Source organism: Dioscorea cayenensis, chromosome 8 (assembly GCF_009730915.1).
Source record: "Dioscorea cayenensis subsp. rotundata cultivar TDr96_F1 chromosome 8, TDr96_F1_v2_PseudoChromosome.rev07_lg8_w22 25.fasta, whole genome shotgun sequence".
NCBI classification, from domain to species: domain Eukaryota; kingdom Viridiplantae; phylum Streptophyta; class Magnoliopsida; order Dioscoreales; family Dioscoreaceae; genus Dioscorea; species Dioscorea cayenensis.
The window spans coordinates 16,967,304-16,982,785 of record NC_052478.1 but is presented as its reverse complement, the minus strand read 5'-3'; the positions used below and the strand labels follow the sequence as shown (position 1 = coordinate 16,982,785).

Genomic DNA, 15,482 nt, shown 5'->3' with positions numbered 1-15,482 from the left:
TTCTGTCGGTGTTTTTTATTTATTTATTTGTTTATTGGTTGATTTTGTTAGAATAGATAAGAAATTTAATTTACTAATTTTTATCTTTTATATGGATGATACATTTTATCAATAAATTATGTAACTTACCCAATTTCAATTGAGATTTTATTTTGTTTTAAATTCTTATATTTTTTATTTAGTTAGAATATTTTATTTTTATATTTTATAAGAAAATTACACTCATTTATTGTTTTATTTTTTTAATAAATTAAATTTTAGAAAGTATTGAGTATTTACATAACATATTAATAAATTTTATTTTTAAATGCTAATTTTTTTGTTGGTATGTATATGATATATATATATATATATATATATATATATATATATATTGTAATTCCATTTATTGATTATAAATTAAAAATAATATTAATAAATATACATGATTTTGTAGTTTCTAATGAGATAATAATAATAAATTATTAAATATTGTAAAAAACTCTAATATTGTGACCCGATTGACCCGGCCGGGTCAACCGGTTCTCGGTTGAACCGCCCGGGTCACCGGGTTAAGACCGGGTTTTTCCATACCCGGTTCAATGGGGTATACCCGGGCCGGTCACATGGTCGGTTCCCGGGTTTTCCGGTTGAACCGGCCGGGCCGGTCCGGGTCTGACAACATTGGTGACAACAAGGCAGCAATAAGCATTGCGCGGAATCCAGTTCAGCATGATCGAACAAAACACATTGAAATAGATCTGCATTTCGTGAAAGAAAACTTGGAAGCAGGAGTTATTTGTATTCCCTTTGTTGCATCTGAAGACCAAACTGTAGACATTCTAACCAAGGGGTTGTTCGAGTCGTCATTTGACTTACTTGTAAGCAAGTTGGGCATGTATGATATATATGCACCAACTTGAGGGGGAGTGTAGAAAAGTCAAAGATATGTAAATAATTAGTCACGGTTGTATAACTGTAATTAGGAATTAGTTTCCTTATTTTTAGCAATCAGATCCTATTTTCTAGGATCTGATTTTTTGTATCATGTGTAATCTTTTTCTCCTATATAAGACCTATTCAGTCTATCAATGAAATCAAGAAGTGTATAATCCTTTTCTCAAAAAACTACACCTTAGCATAGTGTTCTTGAGTGACAAAAATTCCAACATCTTGTTGCTTTATCTCCAACCCGATGAAATAGGACATAAATCCCATGCCCGTCATCTCGAATTCTTTTACTATTGCATTCTGAAAGCTTTCCATCATTCGAGGTGAATTCCCTGTATAAATAAGATCATCCACATACATAAAACAAATAAAATGTTGACACCTTCTTTCGTAGAGAGAGCATGTTCATTTGGGCACTGCACAAAACCATTAGTTTTAAAATAAGCATCGATTCTTGAGTTCCAAGCTCGTGGAGCTTGCTTTAGTCCATAGAGTGCCATCCTTACCTTTAAAACTTTATCTTCTTGCCCTTTTTTGATGTAGCCTATTGGTTGTTCAACATAGACTTCTTCCTCCAGTTAGCCATTGAGAAAAGCCGACTTCATATCAAGTTGGGAGGCAAGAGAGAGAATCATTTTTATAGTCTCCATCTGAGTTATGGGGGCAAAAACTTCATTATAGTCAATCCTGGCTTGTTGCTTATATCCCTTAGCTACAGGCCATGCTTTGTACTTCTTGATATCTTCTTGTGCATTCTTTTTCAGTTTGTAAACCCACTTTACACCAATGGGTTTATGGCCTTCTGGTAGAGTAGTAATCCCAAGTCTTGTTCTTTTCAATTGCTTTCATCTCATCTTCCTTGGCTTTCCTCCATTTATCATCTTTAATGGCTTCTTCAAAAGATATAACTTCCTCATTTGCATAAAGACAAATGAGATTAAGGGGTCTTGTTACCTCATAGAGTTCTTGAATATTCCTTGTTTTTTGTGGTCTAGGACCATCCTCATCATTTGAACTTGTTAAAGTAGGAGACGATTATGGTGTTGGCTCTCTATCTTGCTCCATGACTTGTTCTTCTTCTTGAATTATCTCCGTATTAGTATTCCAATTCCAAGCACCATCTTCTTGAAATTTCACATCTCGGCTTATGATAATCTTCTTTTGCTTTGGCTCATATAGCTTATAGGCCTTCGATCTTACATCATATCCAATGAAAATACATGGAATGCTCTTGCCATCTAGCTTCACCCTCCCTTGATCTTGAATATGTGCATAAGCAATGCAGCTGAAAACCCATAAGTGAGATACATCTGGCTTGACTCCACTCCATGTCTTTTGTGGTGTGAGGCCTTCCAAGTTCTTTGTGGGGCATCTGTTGAGTATATATGCTGCACAATTCACATCTTTAGCCCAAAATTCTTTAGGCATTCATTTTGTTTTCATCATGCTCCGACTCATGTCAAGTATGGTTCGGTTCTTCCTCTCGACGACTCCATTTTGTTGGGGGAATAAGGTGCTGTTGAAGGCCTCTAATACCGTGAGTTTTGTAGAACTTTTCAAACTCTTTAGATGTAAATTCTTCTCCACGATCTGATCGGAGCGCCTTAATAGTGTAACCGGTTTGGTTCACCAATGATTTAACCTCCTTGAATGCTTAGCATGCCTTTAGTTTTTCTTTCAAGAAATACACCCATGTTTTCCTTGGAAAAATCATCAATAAATGTTAGAAAATAACGACGACCTCCAAATGATGTCGGAGTGATTAGACCACATATGTCCGAGTGAATAAGTTGAAGCGGCCTCTTTGCTTGGTTAAATGACTCCTTTGGAAAGCTCTTCTTGGGGTGTTTGCCTAGAACACATCCCTCACATAATTCATTTGGTGCATCAAAATATGGTAGCCCTTCACCATTTTCTTGCTTGAGAGGAGTTTTAGTGCACCAAAATTAACATGCCTGAAATGCAAATGCCAAAGCCATGTGCTATCCTTCAAGCAAGCATTCAAACATCTTGCAACAACATGATCAATATTAAGACCAAACATGCGGTTCCTAGACATGGGAACATTAGCAGTCAACTTATTTTCCTTTCGCAAATGCATATGTCCATCCTTCATTTGTACTTCGAACCTTTCTCCAAGAGTTGGCCAAGACTAGGAATGTTTGTCTTCATTTGAGGCACATAATAGACATTAGAAATATATTGATGGTTTCCATCCTTGAGTTTGATAAGAATCTTACCAACACCTGCTATTGCGCCTTGGAAGCATCTCCAAATAAGACTTCGCCATTCACTTTCTCATCTAGCTTCGTGAACAGTTCCTTGTGCCCACACATATGATTGCTTGCATTGGAGTCTAAATACCACAAGTTTTTATTTGTGTCATCTTCTCCTTTCTTTGCTAGTAGAAGCACGTTATCACTATCATCTTCTTTAGCATAGTTAACCCTTCCTTGCACTTGGTTAGCTTGATTACGCCAACATTTTAAAGAATAATGCCCAAGCTTGTTACAATGATAACATTTAACATTGCTTTTATCATACCTCCGGCCTCTACCTTGTTGTCCTTTTCTCCCATTCCATTGAGTGTTAAAATCATTGTTGTAGTCGCCATGCCCTTGGCCACGTCTAAACCCTCCACTACGGCCTCTACCATAGCCACATCTACAGACACCTCAGCGACCACCTTAACTTCTCTAATTTTCTTTCTTATCATTGATAGACAACTTGGTTTGTAGGGCTTGCGCTAATGGCTCCTTGCGCCTTCTTAGCACTCTAGCTTCATGAGCTTTTAGTGACCCTTGTAGCTTTTGCATCTTCATATTCTTTACATCTTTTGCTTCTTCAATTGCCGCCACAACATAGTCAAAGATCCAAAGATCGTAGCACCTTTTGCACTACACAGCTGTCTTCAATGTCATCATTATTTCTCTTCAAGTTATTTACAATAGCTTGCACCCTTGCGAAATAATCTGATATAGATTCGGACTCCTTCATCTCTAGCTCTTCAAACTCACTTCTTCAAACTCACTTCTCAAGGATTGGAGGCGAATGCTCTTTGCTTTGTCATCTCCTTTGTATCTTTCTTCAAGGATACCCCATGCTTCTTTAGATGTTGTGGTTTTCGACATCTTCGTAAAAGTAGCCGCATCTAAGGCTTGATAGATAAAGAAGAGAGCCTTCTTTATCTTTTTTCTTTAGATCCGTCAATGCCATTCTTTGAACCCCCATAAGGTTCTCCTCATCTTGAGACTCCTCAAAGCCTTTAATAGCTTCGTATGCATCTTGGAATTCAAGCTTCATACTCATTTGTATAATCCAGTGCCCATATGTCATATTGGCAAGACGGGGAACAACAATCACATTGGTAGCCATCTCCAATGATCACCTTCGTCTCTGATACCACTTTGTTGGAAATAATTTTGGGATGAAACAAATTGGTGGGCAATAAGCAAGATAAAATTCAAGAGGAGGATGTATTCAATTTTTCCCACTATCAGAGGAAGACAACAAAACACTTGCTTATAGAATTTTTGTGACCTTTCACGTTTACATATTAATTTCATATTCATTTCCCTAAACACCATCTCATTAACCAAAACACATTTTCTTGAACCGAAGCAAAACCTTTTAGTTTCCCAATATCATGCATGCATGTATCCAATTAAGTTTACTTGTTCCAGCAGTTTTTTTATTATATGTGTCTATGTAGTCTTTTTATTGATTGGTGTCCTTGACTATTTTTAAGCATGTGAGTTAAACGCAACCTTGTTTCAAATTCTTGATTGAAATTTAAGTAGAAAAAATTGAACAAGTTATGATACTTACCTGGGAGTGATCAAATTTTCCATGCAAAAGTGTATCATTTCCTTTTTTCAACTTTATGTAGATCCTTTTCTTATGTAAGAAAAGTTAGTGTTGGAGGTTGCATGAATTTCCAGAAGAAAACTGATGAGGTTTGGTTAGTGTCTCTTCAATAAACTGATAAGGTTGCATGAAACTTGTTTTGATTGGTATAAATATTGAATATTTGTAAAATTTGCTAATTTCTTTATAGGGCATCCTTCGTCCTTGCTAGGCAATCCTTTTCTTTTTCTTTTTCCATGCGTGTGTTGTTAATTGCTTTAATTGTTATTAGAGTTGTGAAAGGTACCACTTAGGTTAATTTTGTAAGCATAGATATGAATTGATAAGTTCAGGTCTGTCATCCTGTCAGACTTCAAGATAAGTCCACCGCTCAATATATGTTTGGCTTGTTTCTACTTTGTTATCAGCCAGTTAGATGAGCTTGTCTGCAATATGGTTAAGGAAAAATAAAAAAAATAAAAAGAATCAATCAAGGTGGCATAGTCGAGATCCTCATAGGCCCACATTATTTATATTAGTAAATGTGGATATATAAATATATAAGTCCGGTCCATCACTCTGTTAGTTCAAGTTGTTGGATTGAATTGATTTTTTAGATGATACGTAGTTGCTTTGCATCTAAAAATTGTCTCTTGATACTTCTTTTAATGGACTATATTTTCCATTTTATCTTTCTTATTGGTCCAAGAACCTTTTTCTCTTGTTCCGGTTCTCCTATTTTTATTTATATCATAGCTGCACGTTATGCTTCTTTCTTACATGTATTGATATGACCTGCCCATTTATACTTTTATGTGGCATTCTCTGTACCTTATGGAGATCACCATTTTGATCAAAATTGTGTTCTGGAGACTTAGTTTCATCAGTCCAGCTTACTTATGTGTATATGATTTTCCTTTTATAGAACAACCCATAATCCTTTATTTTTATACTTAATATGCTAACTAGTTGTTGGCTACTCTATAGAAATGATGCTGGATTGGCAGCTGCGGAGCTAGCACTGGCTGTTGAAAAGCATGTTTTAGAAACTGGGTCTATGGATTCTGTCGGTACTGTAGGTATGCAATGATGCCATCATGGTTTGTATGCCATTTTCTGTTTTTGTTATCATGGAAAGCTTAATATCTCTTAGAATTTAGTTTTAGGTAAAGTTTATTTGAAATATTTATGAAACTTTATGTGCTAATTTTATGTGTTTTTACCACTTCAAGGCATCATTGTGCTGCATCCTGGAGCAATTAATAGCATCCCCAGCAAGTCTCATATTGAAATTGGTATATCCCTTCCCGCTCTCTGTCTCGCCCTGGATAACATTCTGTCATGCTTTTAGATTCTTCATTTGTCTTTCTCAAAAATATTCCTTAGTAGGTTTTATATGCGGCTGACTTTCTACACAAATCAGTTTGACTTTTATGTTAAACGGACTATTTTTTATTTTTCATTTGTCTTTGCAGCATATATGAGATCCATATGATTGTCAGTTCATCAGACTTGTGCTTTTGTTGTGTTTGTTCAATATATCTTCCCAAGCAAGAGATACGCTTTCAAGAAAAGGTGTTATACTAGTCTATAGTAATTAATATATTTTTTTTAGTGGAAAAGACAAAGCAGGAAGACCAAGGAGCACTAGTGCGGTGTGCTTCATGTCGTCTAGGTTCAGGAGCATATTTTTTATTACTTTTTTCAGTTGCATTCCATCTTGCCTTATGATTATGGCATAGTTATATTGTCGTCTTCCAAATTTTAATCTGTTTTTGTTGTTCTTAGTGGTAAATTTTTTTTTTCTTTTTGTCCTCAAATCCTGCATTTGATTTCATTATTATCCCAAACTATTTTTCATGCTGGTGCTACTTTTAGATAGAATTATTTGGTTTGATGTGGTTTCCAGATTGTACAATTTTACACTTAGTTAAATTCAATACAATGCAAATACTTGGATATTTGGTGTTTATCAAATTTATACATGTGTCGTTTAGACTTTTTATTGCTTTGCTTTGGCAATGCTGATTTTGGTTAGTTCCCCATTTTGCAATTTTGGTGTTGGAGTTCTGTTACTATCTGAAAAAAGATTTATGTTTCTTTGTCAAGACACACGAGACATTGATGAAAAGAGAAGGGATGGAATAGTTGAAAAAATTCATCAATCTTCAATTGACATAGCCAAAAGACGTGGAGTTAAGCTATCAGAGTTTAGAATTGTTAATCAAGATCCACCAGCCAAGTGTGACCACTCAATAATCAATGCCATGGAAGTTGCTGTGCGGCGGTTGAATCTTAGCCACAAGATGATGATTAGTAGAGCCTACCATGATTCCCTCTTCATGGCCAGGTAATAGAGTTCAAATTTTCTCATTCCCCTATTGCATTTTCTATTATAAAGTTAAACGTTAGTATTTTTTATTTTTTTACTTTTTTTTATTCACGTGCGGTCATGTCTGCTATAATCTAAAATGCATCCCAACTACCAAGATATATAGTCATAGATTATACTAGCAAGCCAAGCATATTTTTGACCATGGTTGTTGCCTAGTACTATGTGTATTTTTTTTTTCAATAATTCTGAAGTTGTAACTAGATACATTTACAGAAATATGATTTGTTTCCTTATTACTGTCATTGCCAATTTTTTAATGACATCCATGGCAATGAATTAGATCATAATCATAAGGTTTGTTGCTATTGCTGGAACTGAGCCAAGGCACAGTGCAAGCTATACACCTGAACCAAGCAGACAATGTTTGCTTTGAGAAATATAGTCCCTCATCAGCTGGTGAACAGCATCTTCACTGACAAATATATCCCTAGCTCCATCACTCAGTTCAGGTTTTGTGCTGGGTCCTGCGCCATTTCTAACACATGCGCTTGTGTGAGCATGTTACATGATGTGGTGGCATGCAATAGCGGTATGCGGATGTCTTCCTTTTGCAACTAACACCTATGTTTCTCGCTGCTGAATCTTAGTCTAATGCTACCTCCCTTTTTTTTCTAATCTGTTGGGTCTAGCCCTTAACAACTGCAACATTGGTTCATTGGAAGCATAACTTCGTCTATATACTTTCTTTTATCTATGAGATCTTGAGAAAACCAACAACCATCTTCTCCATTTCCATTGCTTCCATTTGTCACTTCGGTGATACTTGAGCAATCTATCTCCTTGCCGAGGCATGCTGAGTGACAAATGCTTCACCAGGTTAGTTGTTCCTTAATGACTGAAGAAACACTGGTAAGCTGGTAAACCTCACACGGGCGAGATAGGCCTTCGGGCAATGCTTTTCATGCTGACCTTTGCGTTCTAACCCTTGCTTGCTTTGATTTTATAGAATTTATAAGGGCTTGCATATTGTTTTGTTCTAGCAGCTATGCCCTTTTCAAGATGGATGTACTCAAAACTAATTCTGTATTGTGTGGAAGGGATATTTAATTGACTGGTCTACTCTTTTGTCTGAAGTGTAAGAACATCTGTATATCAGCTCATATTTTTACATGAAGACAATTGAAACACTCTTTGAGCAAATTATGTTCACATTTGTGCCCATGCAGGAGGCATTTCATAGACTGCAATTCCCTAAACATCTAGGCTATCAATGTTAGGATGCACATACAAGGCTGGGAGCTTAATTTTGTCATAGGTTCATAATAATTTTTAGCTTAGCTGATTTAAGCTAGCTCAAAAATGGTTTTTGCTATTTCTAACCATTCTAATAGTGGCATTCACAAAGAAGATATCATGCTTGTTCTGTCTGTCATTAGAATTTTGTGTTGGGAATTGAATAAATGCATACATCACAAGTTGCAAAAAGATGTGATTAATTAATACCATAGGCTGCAAAAAATAAACAGTTTGCAATAACTGAGTGTAAAAACGGCTTAAGCCAAGGTCATAATGAAAAGTTTGATTCAAATAAAAAAAAATTGGACCCAACCGATCATCCTTTTCGAAACAAAATTAAGCAAGCCCATTGATGGGATATATAGCCAATTGCTGGGAACATTGTTAGAGAAAATCCAAGCCTCTCTGTTACAATTGGGTTTAGAATCAGGTTTTAATATTGCCTGTAGAATTTGGTTTAACTACAGATAGTAGATTGCAAAATTAGGAAAAGGATCCAACAATATCCAAATATATCACCCTAAGCACAAACAAGCTTTTCTCTGAACTTCAAAATCTATCTTCACCCAATTATAACATGACACCAGAAAATTCTTTTGAACGCCCTCCCTTGCAAGTCTTTGGTGTAATTTCTTCTTCATGGTCATATCTCTCTCCCTTTTTCCCCATCTCAAAGTATCTGACTCTGTGAATCCACTTGATTAGACCAAGCCTTTATATGGTATCTCAATACTCTTGTGCCTTTTAATGTAGGTTTTTTCTCTGGGTTTTGCACTATTGTCTCCTTGTGTACTAATTGATAGGATAAAACTTAGTACTTGGGATATTGTTAGAGAGAATTGCAACCTAACTCTTAGAATTTGAAATAAAATCACAAATGATCTATTAACTACAGAACTTAGTTTTGATACCAATATTATGCTGCAGAATTTGGAATTTAATCTTCTTGTATGCATGAGCATCTCCTTAGAAAATGAAAAAAATTATCTCTATCTTCAAACTCTCCTAAACCTTACTAACTGCTTACTCCTTGACCCTCTAAGTTTCTTTCCATACTTAACTAGTAATTGAAATAAAATGTAAATCTTGCTTATTAAGCCTGCGATAAGTATGGACGATGTGTGTGTGTGTGTGTGGGGGGGGGGGCCTCATTCATGAACTATTATTACCATAAGGCAACACAGAGAACTGTAAATGGTGCAGAACTTTATAATCAAGGTTTGGGATGCATATGCTTATCTTAATATAAACAAGCATGCCATGTACTCAGTGAACAGCATCAATAACCTCATTCTTCACTGCAAATTAAATTGCAGTTTATGAAACATTGTGTTCTCTTTTTAATTTGCTCTATTATTGGCTACCATACTAAATGTGACAAAGCGAATATTCATTGAGGATAGGTGTGGCACATGCATACTTTACTTGCTGGAACACTAGTGGATAGGATTTCAGGCGCTGATGTTTGTAAAGTTCTGAAGAATCTGAGGTAGCTGAAACTGACATCAGTGCTGAAGTGGGATCTTCACGCTTCAACCCTATGACGAAATCTCAACTTTGTGATTCTCTTGATTTGATGCTGAGTTTTGCCCATTGTTGGATTCTTTACATGTCATTCATAATGATATTTTATATGCATGAACCTTTCGTTCACATCATTCCTGGCAATTCTTTTAAAACCTGTATCAGCGTACATGGAAACCGTTTCTGAAAGCAGAACTTCCATTTAAAAACATTCACTAAAAAAACTACCTATAGATTACCAAACTGATCCTCCAAGAAGCGCCCAATTTATGGCGAAGTCTATTGTCTTTGATCTTCATAGAATTCTAGGGTTAGCTATTTAATTAGTCTCATCAGTAACCTGTGCTTCTTTTACACTAACTCTGGGTTATAACATTGCAAGCTGAGCAGCTTTTATTAATTGGATGATCTATAGAACCTCACTAGCTTGTATGTTGATGTTGATGTTGATGTGTATGAACTATTGCACATGGTTTATAGTGGGGAATGCTCATTGAGCAAAGTGTTTCAAATTAAAATATTAGTTGTTCAACGTTATTTTGCTTTTGGCACCAGATAAGTTTTTTCTTATCAAAATTTTCTGTTTTTCTTTTCTGTGACTATTTGAAGTTATTGTTATCTACGTAAATGTGAGAAATTCACTTGGGATAATCTTTTACCTTTTCCCTTTGTATATCTTGTTTTCTGTTTTTATTTTTTTATAATACCCTTATTAGTCTATGTATTACTCATTGGAGCTCTTTGGTGACAATTTCTTGTTTATTTTATTTTATTTTTATATATATTAATTTTATCACTATTATTATTATTATTATTATTATTATTTTTTGCAGAGTCTCACCTATGGGCATGATCTTCATACCGTGCTACAAAGGTGTGTCTTTGATATACCCCCTTTCCCTTGATTAATTGAGTTATCATTTGTTTCTCTCATGTTATACAATATTATATGCTAACAAAATGACTTCTGGACACTTAAAACCAAATTAGAGAAAGTGAGAAAAACACACATTCTTTTTGAAGTGTAATAGTAAGCGTATGTAGTATGACTTTAAGTGATATCCTGTCCTGACCACAGGAAGCATTTAGATAAATAAAAAACCCATTGGTATGCATGTTCACTGCTAATGAACAACAACAAACAAATGGGATTCATTCCAAGAGTCATGATTCGCAGTGAGTCATTAACTTCTGTTTATTTGAGTTTTATTAGAACCAGTCATGTTTGCACTTTGTTCCGCCTATACATATATATATATATATACCATGGCTTTGGAAGTCCCTGATTATTTCTGAATAATGGCATTCGTCTATGGTCCTTAATCCCTGTCCAACATATCCAAATGTATTTTGCTAAACCAAATTACTTATTTATGTGTAAACTCTCCCAAACATTTGTACGTTGCTCGACCAGACCTGTTCACATTTCAATGATTAAATAAAATGGTAAAGTTTTTTGTATTTGTTTCTAAATGTAGGTTATAGCCACAAGCCTGAAGAGTATGCCTCCATTGAAGATATTGCAAATGGAGTCAATGTTCTTGCACTAACTCTAGCGCAATTATCTCTGGAGTGAGCATTAGATGGAAACCCTGCAGAACAAGTAGCCTTAGCTGAATGGTGTTGTGCAATGTCGAATTCATATGTTTGAATGATCTTTTTTTCTAATTATAAAAATAAAAAAAATGGAAAAAAGAATCTGCAGTGCGTTATCTATATTGGAGGTTTGCATGATTCAGAAAAACTATTTTTCTCGGCTCATTAAAACAGTTTAATATTGAATTTTCTTGCCTGCGAACTCAATGATGCTAAGTGCTTGTGCATGTGGTTTGACAGGAGCAATTCATGATACACATTAATTTGGTGCAAACCAAAAAGTGAAGACTTGAAATCCTAGTGGTTGGCTACTTTTTTATTTTGCAATTTGATTTATACCCATTTATTGATTTTTAAATTATATTATGGAGGAAATTACTTTTTTATTCTTACAATTTTTTTTAAAATATTCAATTTCTCCTCAAACGAAATCCGTCCCCTCCAGCCTTGGCAAGTCTTCTTGGGAGAGATTTTTCATGAAGGAAATGATGAAAATGAGGAAACCAAGTTCATGCCATTACTAATGAGGGGTATTTCATTTATTTCACTATACTTTCAATTTCTCTAGTGGCAAAGTTTGTTTTTCAAAAGAACTTAAGAGGGTATTGGTCCTTTATAACACTTAAAGTTGTTTTCTCTTTCTTTCTTTGTTTTTTTTTTTCTTAACAATGTGAATGAGCTATTTCACACATACACTATAAATACTCAACTATATTTTAAGAGTTGAGTCTTCAATTTTCCCACATGAGAGTTATTCGCTCTGCATGTAACATGTAACAATGGTGCGATGTTTCTAAGTAACTGTTTTCATAAATTTTGTTTATTTTACTTCTTTTTTGATGCAGCTATACATGGAACATGTTACATCTGATGTCAAAAGTGAATAAATTTATATATTTATGGATTAAAATTTATTTTTTGCTTAAAAATTTAAATGAATAATGGAGCAAATTTCATAGATGATAATGACTTGTACCTTAAAAATCATATAATATAATGTAAAACTATTTCATATTTCAAGTTACAAAATAATTGATTTCATTTTTCAATTGAAACGAAATAGTAAAAGAAAAACACATTTGCAAACTAAAAAGCATCACTTCACGGAGAGTTATCAATTGTATATTGCTTTTTCCCATTTTTATAACATAATTAATTATGACTTGAAACACACAGCAATGGGAATGCATTCAGCCCACACAACTATGTGATGAACGCACATGGTTGATTACTTGTTGAAATTAGTTCTTTGTTAATTAATAATTTTTCATTGAGTAATTAGCGTCTCATATGTAGGGTATTAACAATTTTAATAATGAAATGTTTGTGATTCTTCATAGACATTTCAGTAAAAGCATTCACAGAATTCTTAGTTTGGTGCAAGTTTGGTGCAAATTTGGTGACGAGGGGCATGATCAAACATTATGCCTAGTAAATTCTTTGAGGTTTCTGTCCTCTTGTTTGTTACAAATTCTTGACAAAGTGATGTCTACCATACAATAAAATTGTGCAATTTAATAAACAAATGTTTAGCCCCAAATCCAATATGTGTCGAAGAATTCTTAAAATGCACTTTCACTAGATTGTATTTGTAAATATAAATTTTTAAATGGCTTTACCTGTAAATATAATTTTTTATAAGCGTTTATTTGTAAACATATAAATTTTAATAATGGTGTTGTGCAAATATGAACTTTTATGAGGGTGTACCAGCAAATATGAATGTTTTACGGGTTATGCATACATAAAACCTTTCACAAGGGTATGCAGGTAAATATGTATACATATTATCAAAATAATATGTATATTTTAAAATTTTTTTATTAATTTTTCAGATTAAAATTTGCATTTAAGTTTTTATTTATATTAAATATGCTATTACAAATTTAGGAAGTTTGATTGCATTTATTTGTTTTTACAATAACTTTTTTTTTGGGTGAAAGGGACTCCAATAGTTTGTATTTGATGTGAACCGAATGTGCACAGACCATATAGTAATAAAAATTTTATTACCACAAAGACTTTGTCACTGAATACCAATTTTTGGGAATTAGAAGTTATCTAAACGAATCAATATCTTTATACAAAGAAATTAAGCTAAACAAGACGGAAAACTAAAATTAGCAAAAACTAAATCAATGGATGGCTGAGGGGATCAAATTTAAATAATAAAGCTCTAGGACTAAGGTTCACTTTAATGATGGATAGAAAACTCTATATTTATTACTCTGTTAGGTTTAATTGATTCAAAGATGGAATTCCTATAATATGCACTATTTCTTTTTAGAACATGAGATACATAACTTAGATCAACTAATGGTTTGGTGGTAATTTAATCTATTTAGAATCATAAAGTTCCATGATACCTAGTTATCTAGAATTTCATGTTCAATTTTAGGGTTTCTAATACATTGGCTCACCGTTTTCGGTCTTTCCCTTTATATTTGTTATCATGCAAACATGGGATCCAACACATTCACTAGCATTAAATACCATAGAATTAAATCAAAAATAATTAAAAAAAGAATTTCATCAAACGACTACTCCAAAAGCTAAAATAAAAATATTCACACAAGCATGCCTAATGTATACCCATAGAGTTTAGGGTGTGTTTGGATTCCGGAATAGGAATGAGAATGAAATAAATGGTAATGGTAATGATAATGGTAATGGGAATGAATGGTAATGGTAATGAAAACAGTGTTTGGTTACAATAAAATTCATTGGAATGAGACAAGGGGAAATGAACAATGTGATAAATTTACTAATTTACCCTTAGTGCTAATAAATAATATATATTCATATTATTTATGACAAATTTTTAATTTGTGAAATATTTCGTATATCTTATTTACTTAAATTATTATAAATTATTAATTAAATAATTCAGTTCAATTATTAGTAATTTTAATTAGTATAATTAGGTATTATAAATTAATATTTGGTGTATTATTTTCATTTAAAAGATGAAACTACTAAATTTTAAATAATTTAAATATTATTATCCATTTTAATGATTATAATTAAATATATATAAAATAGTTCATATTATTATTATTTTTACAAAATCAAAAAATTGTTGGTGTCTATTTATTTTTCTGTTTATTGAATAAATTGGTTGTAAGGCATGTAAAATTTATAAGCCATATTTGTATACCAAAAAGACATATATTTCAAACATCTAGCAAAAAACAAATACATTTTACTTCATGTAGCAAAAGATAAGAAAATACACTTCCATGATGTAACCAAAACAAAAAGCAAATACACTTCTTTTGAAGCAACCAAACATTGCCCACACAAATTCCCATGTTTTCAAAAAACATAAAACATGTTTATAAAAATATCACAAATTATTCTGATAATAAAGACAATACTTTATCCTTTGACATGAGATAACACTTATTGAAAATAAAGTAGTAACACAAAATGGTAAAGCTCAAAATCCAAGCATTGTCAAGGAAAATGAAGCACCTGTACAATAAAGGCAATATGAAAACACATAAATCATAAGCCTTTATGTAATTTTAGGAGATCAAATGGATCCATGAATTATTGTCATTAAATGAATGGAAAATACAACCTTATAGGAAAATGAAGATCTTAGCAACAATATAGATCCACCATATCATTATAAAGCAGTAACACAAAATAGCAAAGCTCAAAATCCAAGCATTCTCAAGGAAAATGAAGTACTTGTACAATAAAGACAATATGAGAACACAAAAATCAAAAGCCTTCATGTAATTTTAGGAGAACATCAAATAGAACCATGAATTATTGTCATTGAGTGAATGGAAAATACACTTTTATAGGAAAATGAAGATCTTATCAACAATATAGATCCACCATATCATTATCCTGAAAATGCAACCCAAACATTATGATAGAGATGCTAATGCTTAGGAACTTCAATTTAATAAATGGAACCAAAGAAAAGGAAAAATGATCACCT

The 15,482-nt window shown here is 33.3% G+C and overlaps 1 protein-coding gene across 1 annotated transcript in view; it reads left to right on the top strand.

Moving 5' to 3' along the window:
* LOC120266703 (ureidoglycolate hydrolase) overlaps window positions 1–11,692 on the top strand; it is a 38,889-nt gene extending 27,197 nt beyond the window's left edge. The window contains exons 8-12 of the mRNA XM_039274350.1: window positions 5,764–5,855; window positions 6,009–6,071; window positions 6,886–7,126; window positions 10,765–10,805; window positions 11,410–11,692. Of these exons, the coding sequence (XP_039130284.1) occupies window positions 5,764–5,855; window positions 6,009–6,071; window positions 6,886–7,126; window positions 10,765–10,805; window positions 11,410–11,507 (535 nt within the window). The 3' untranslated portion in view covers window positions 11,508–11,692. The remainder of the gene's footprint in view (window positions 1–5,763; window positions 5,856–6,008; window positions 6,072–6,885; window positions 7,127–10,764; window positions 10,806–11,409) is intronic.
* The last annotated feature ends 3,790 nt before the right edge of the window (window positions 11,693–15,482 follow it).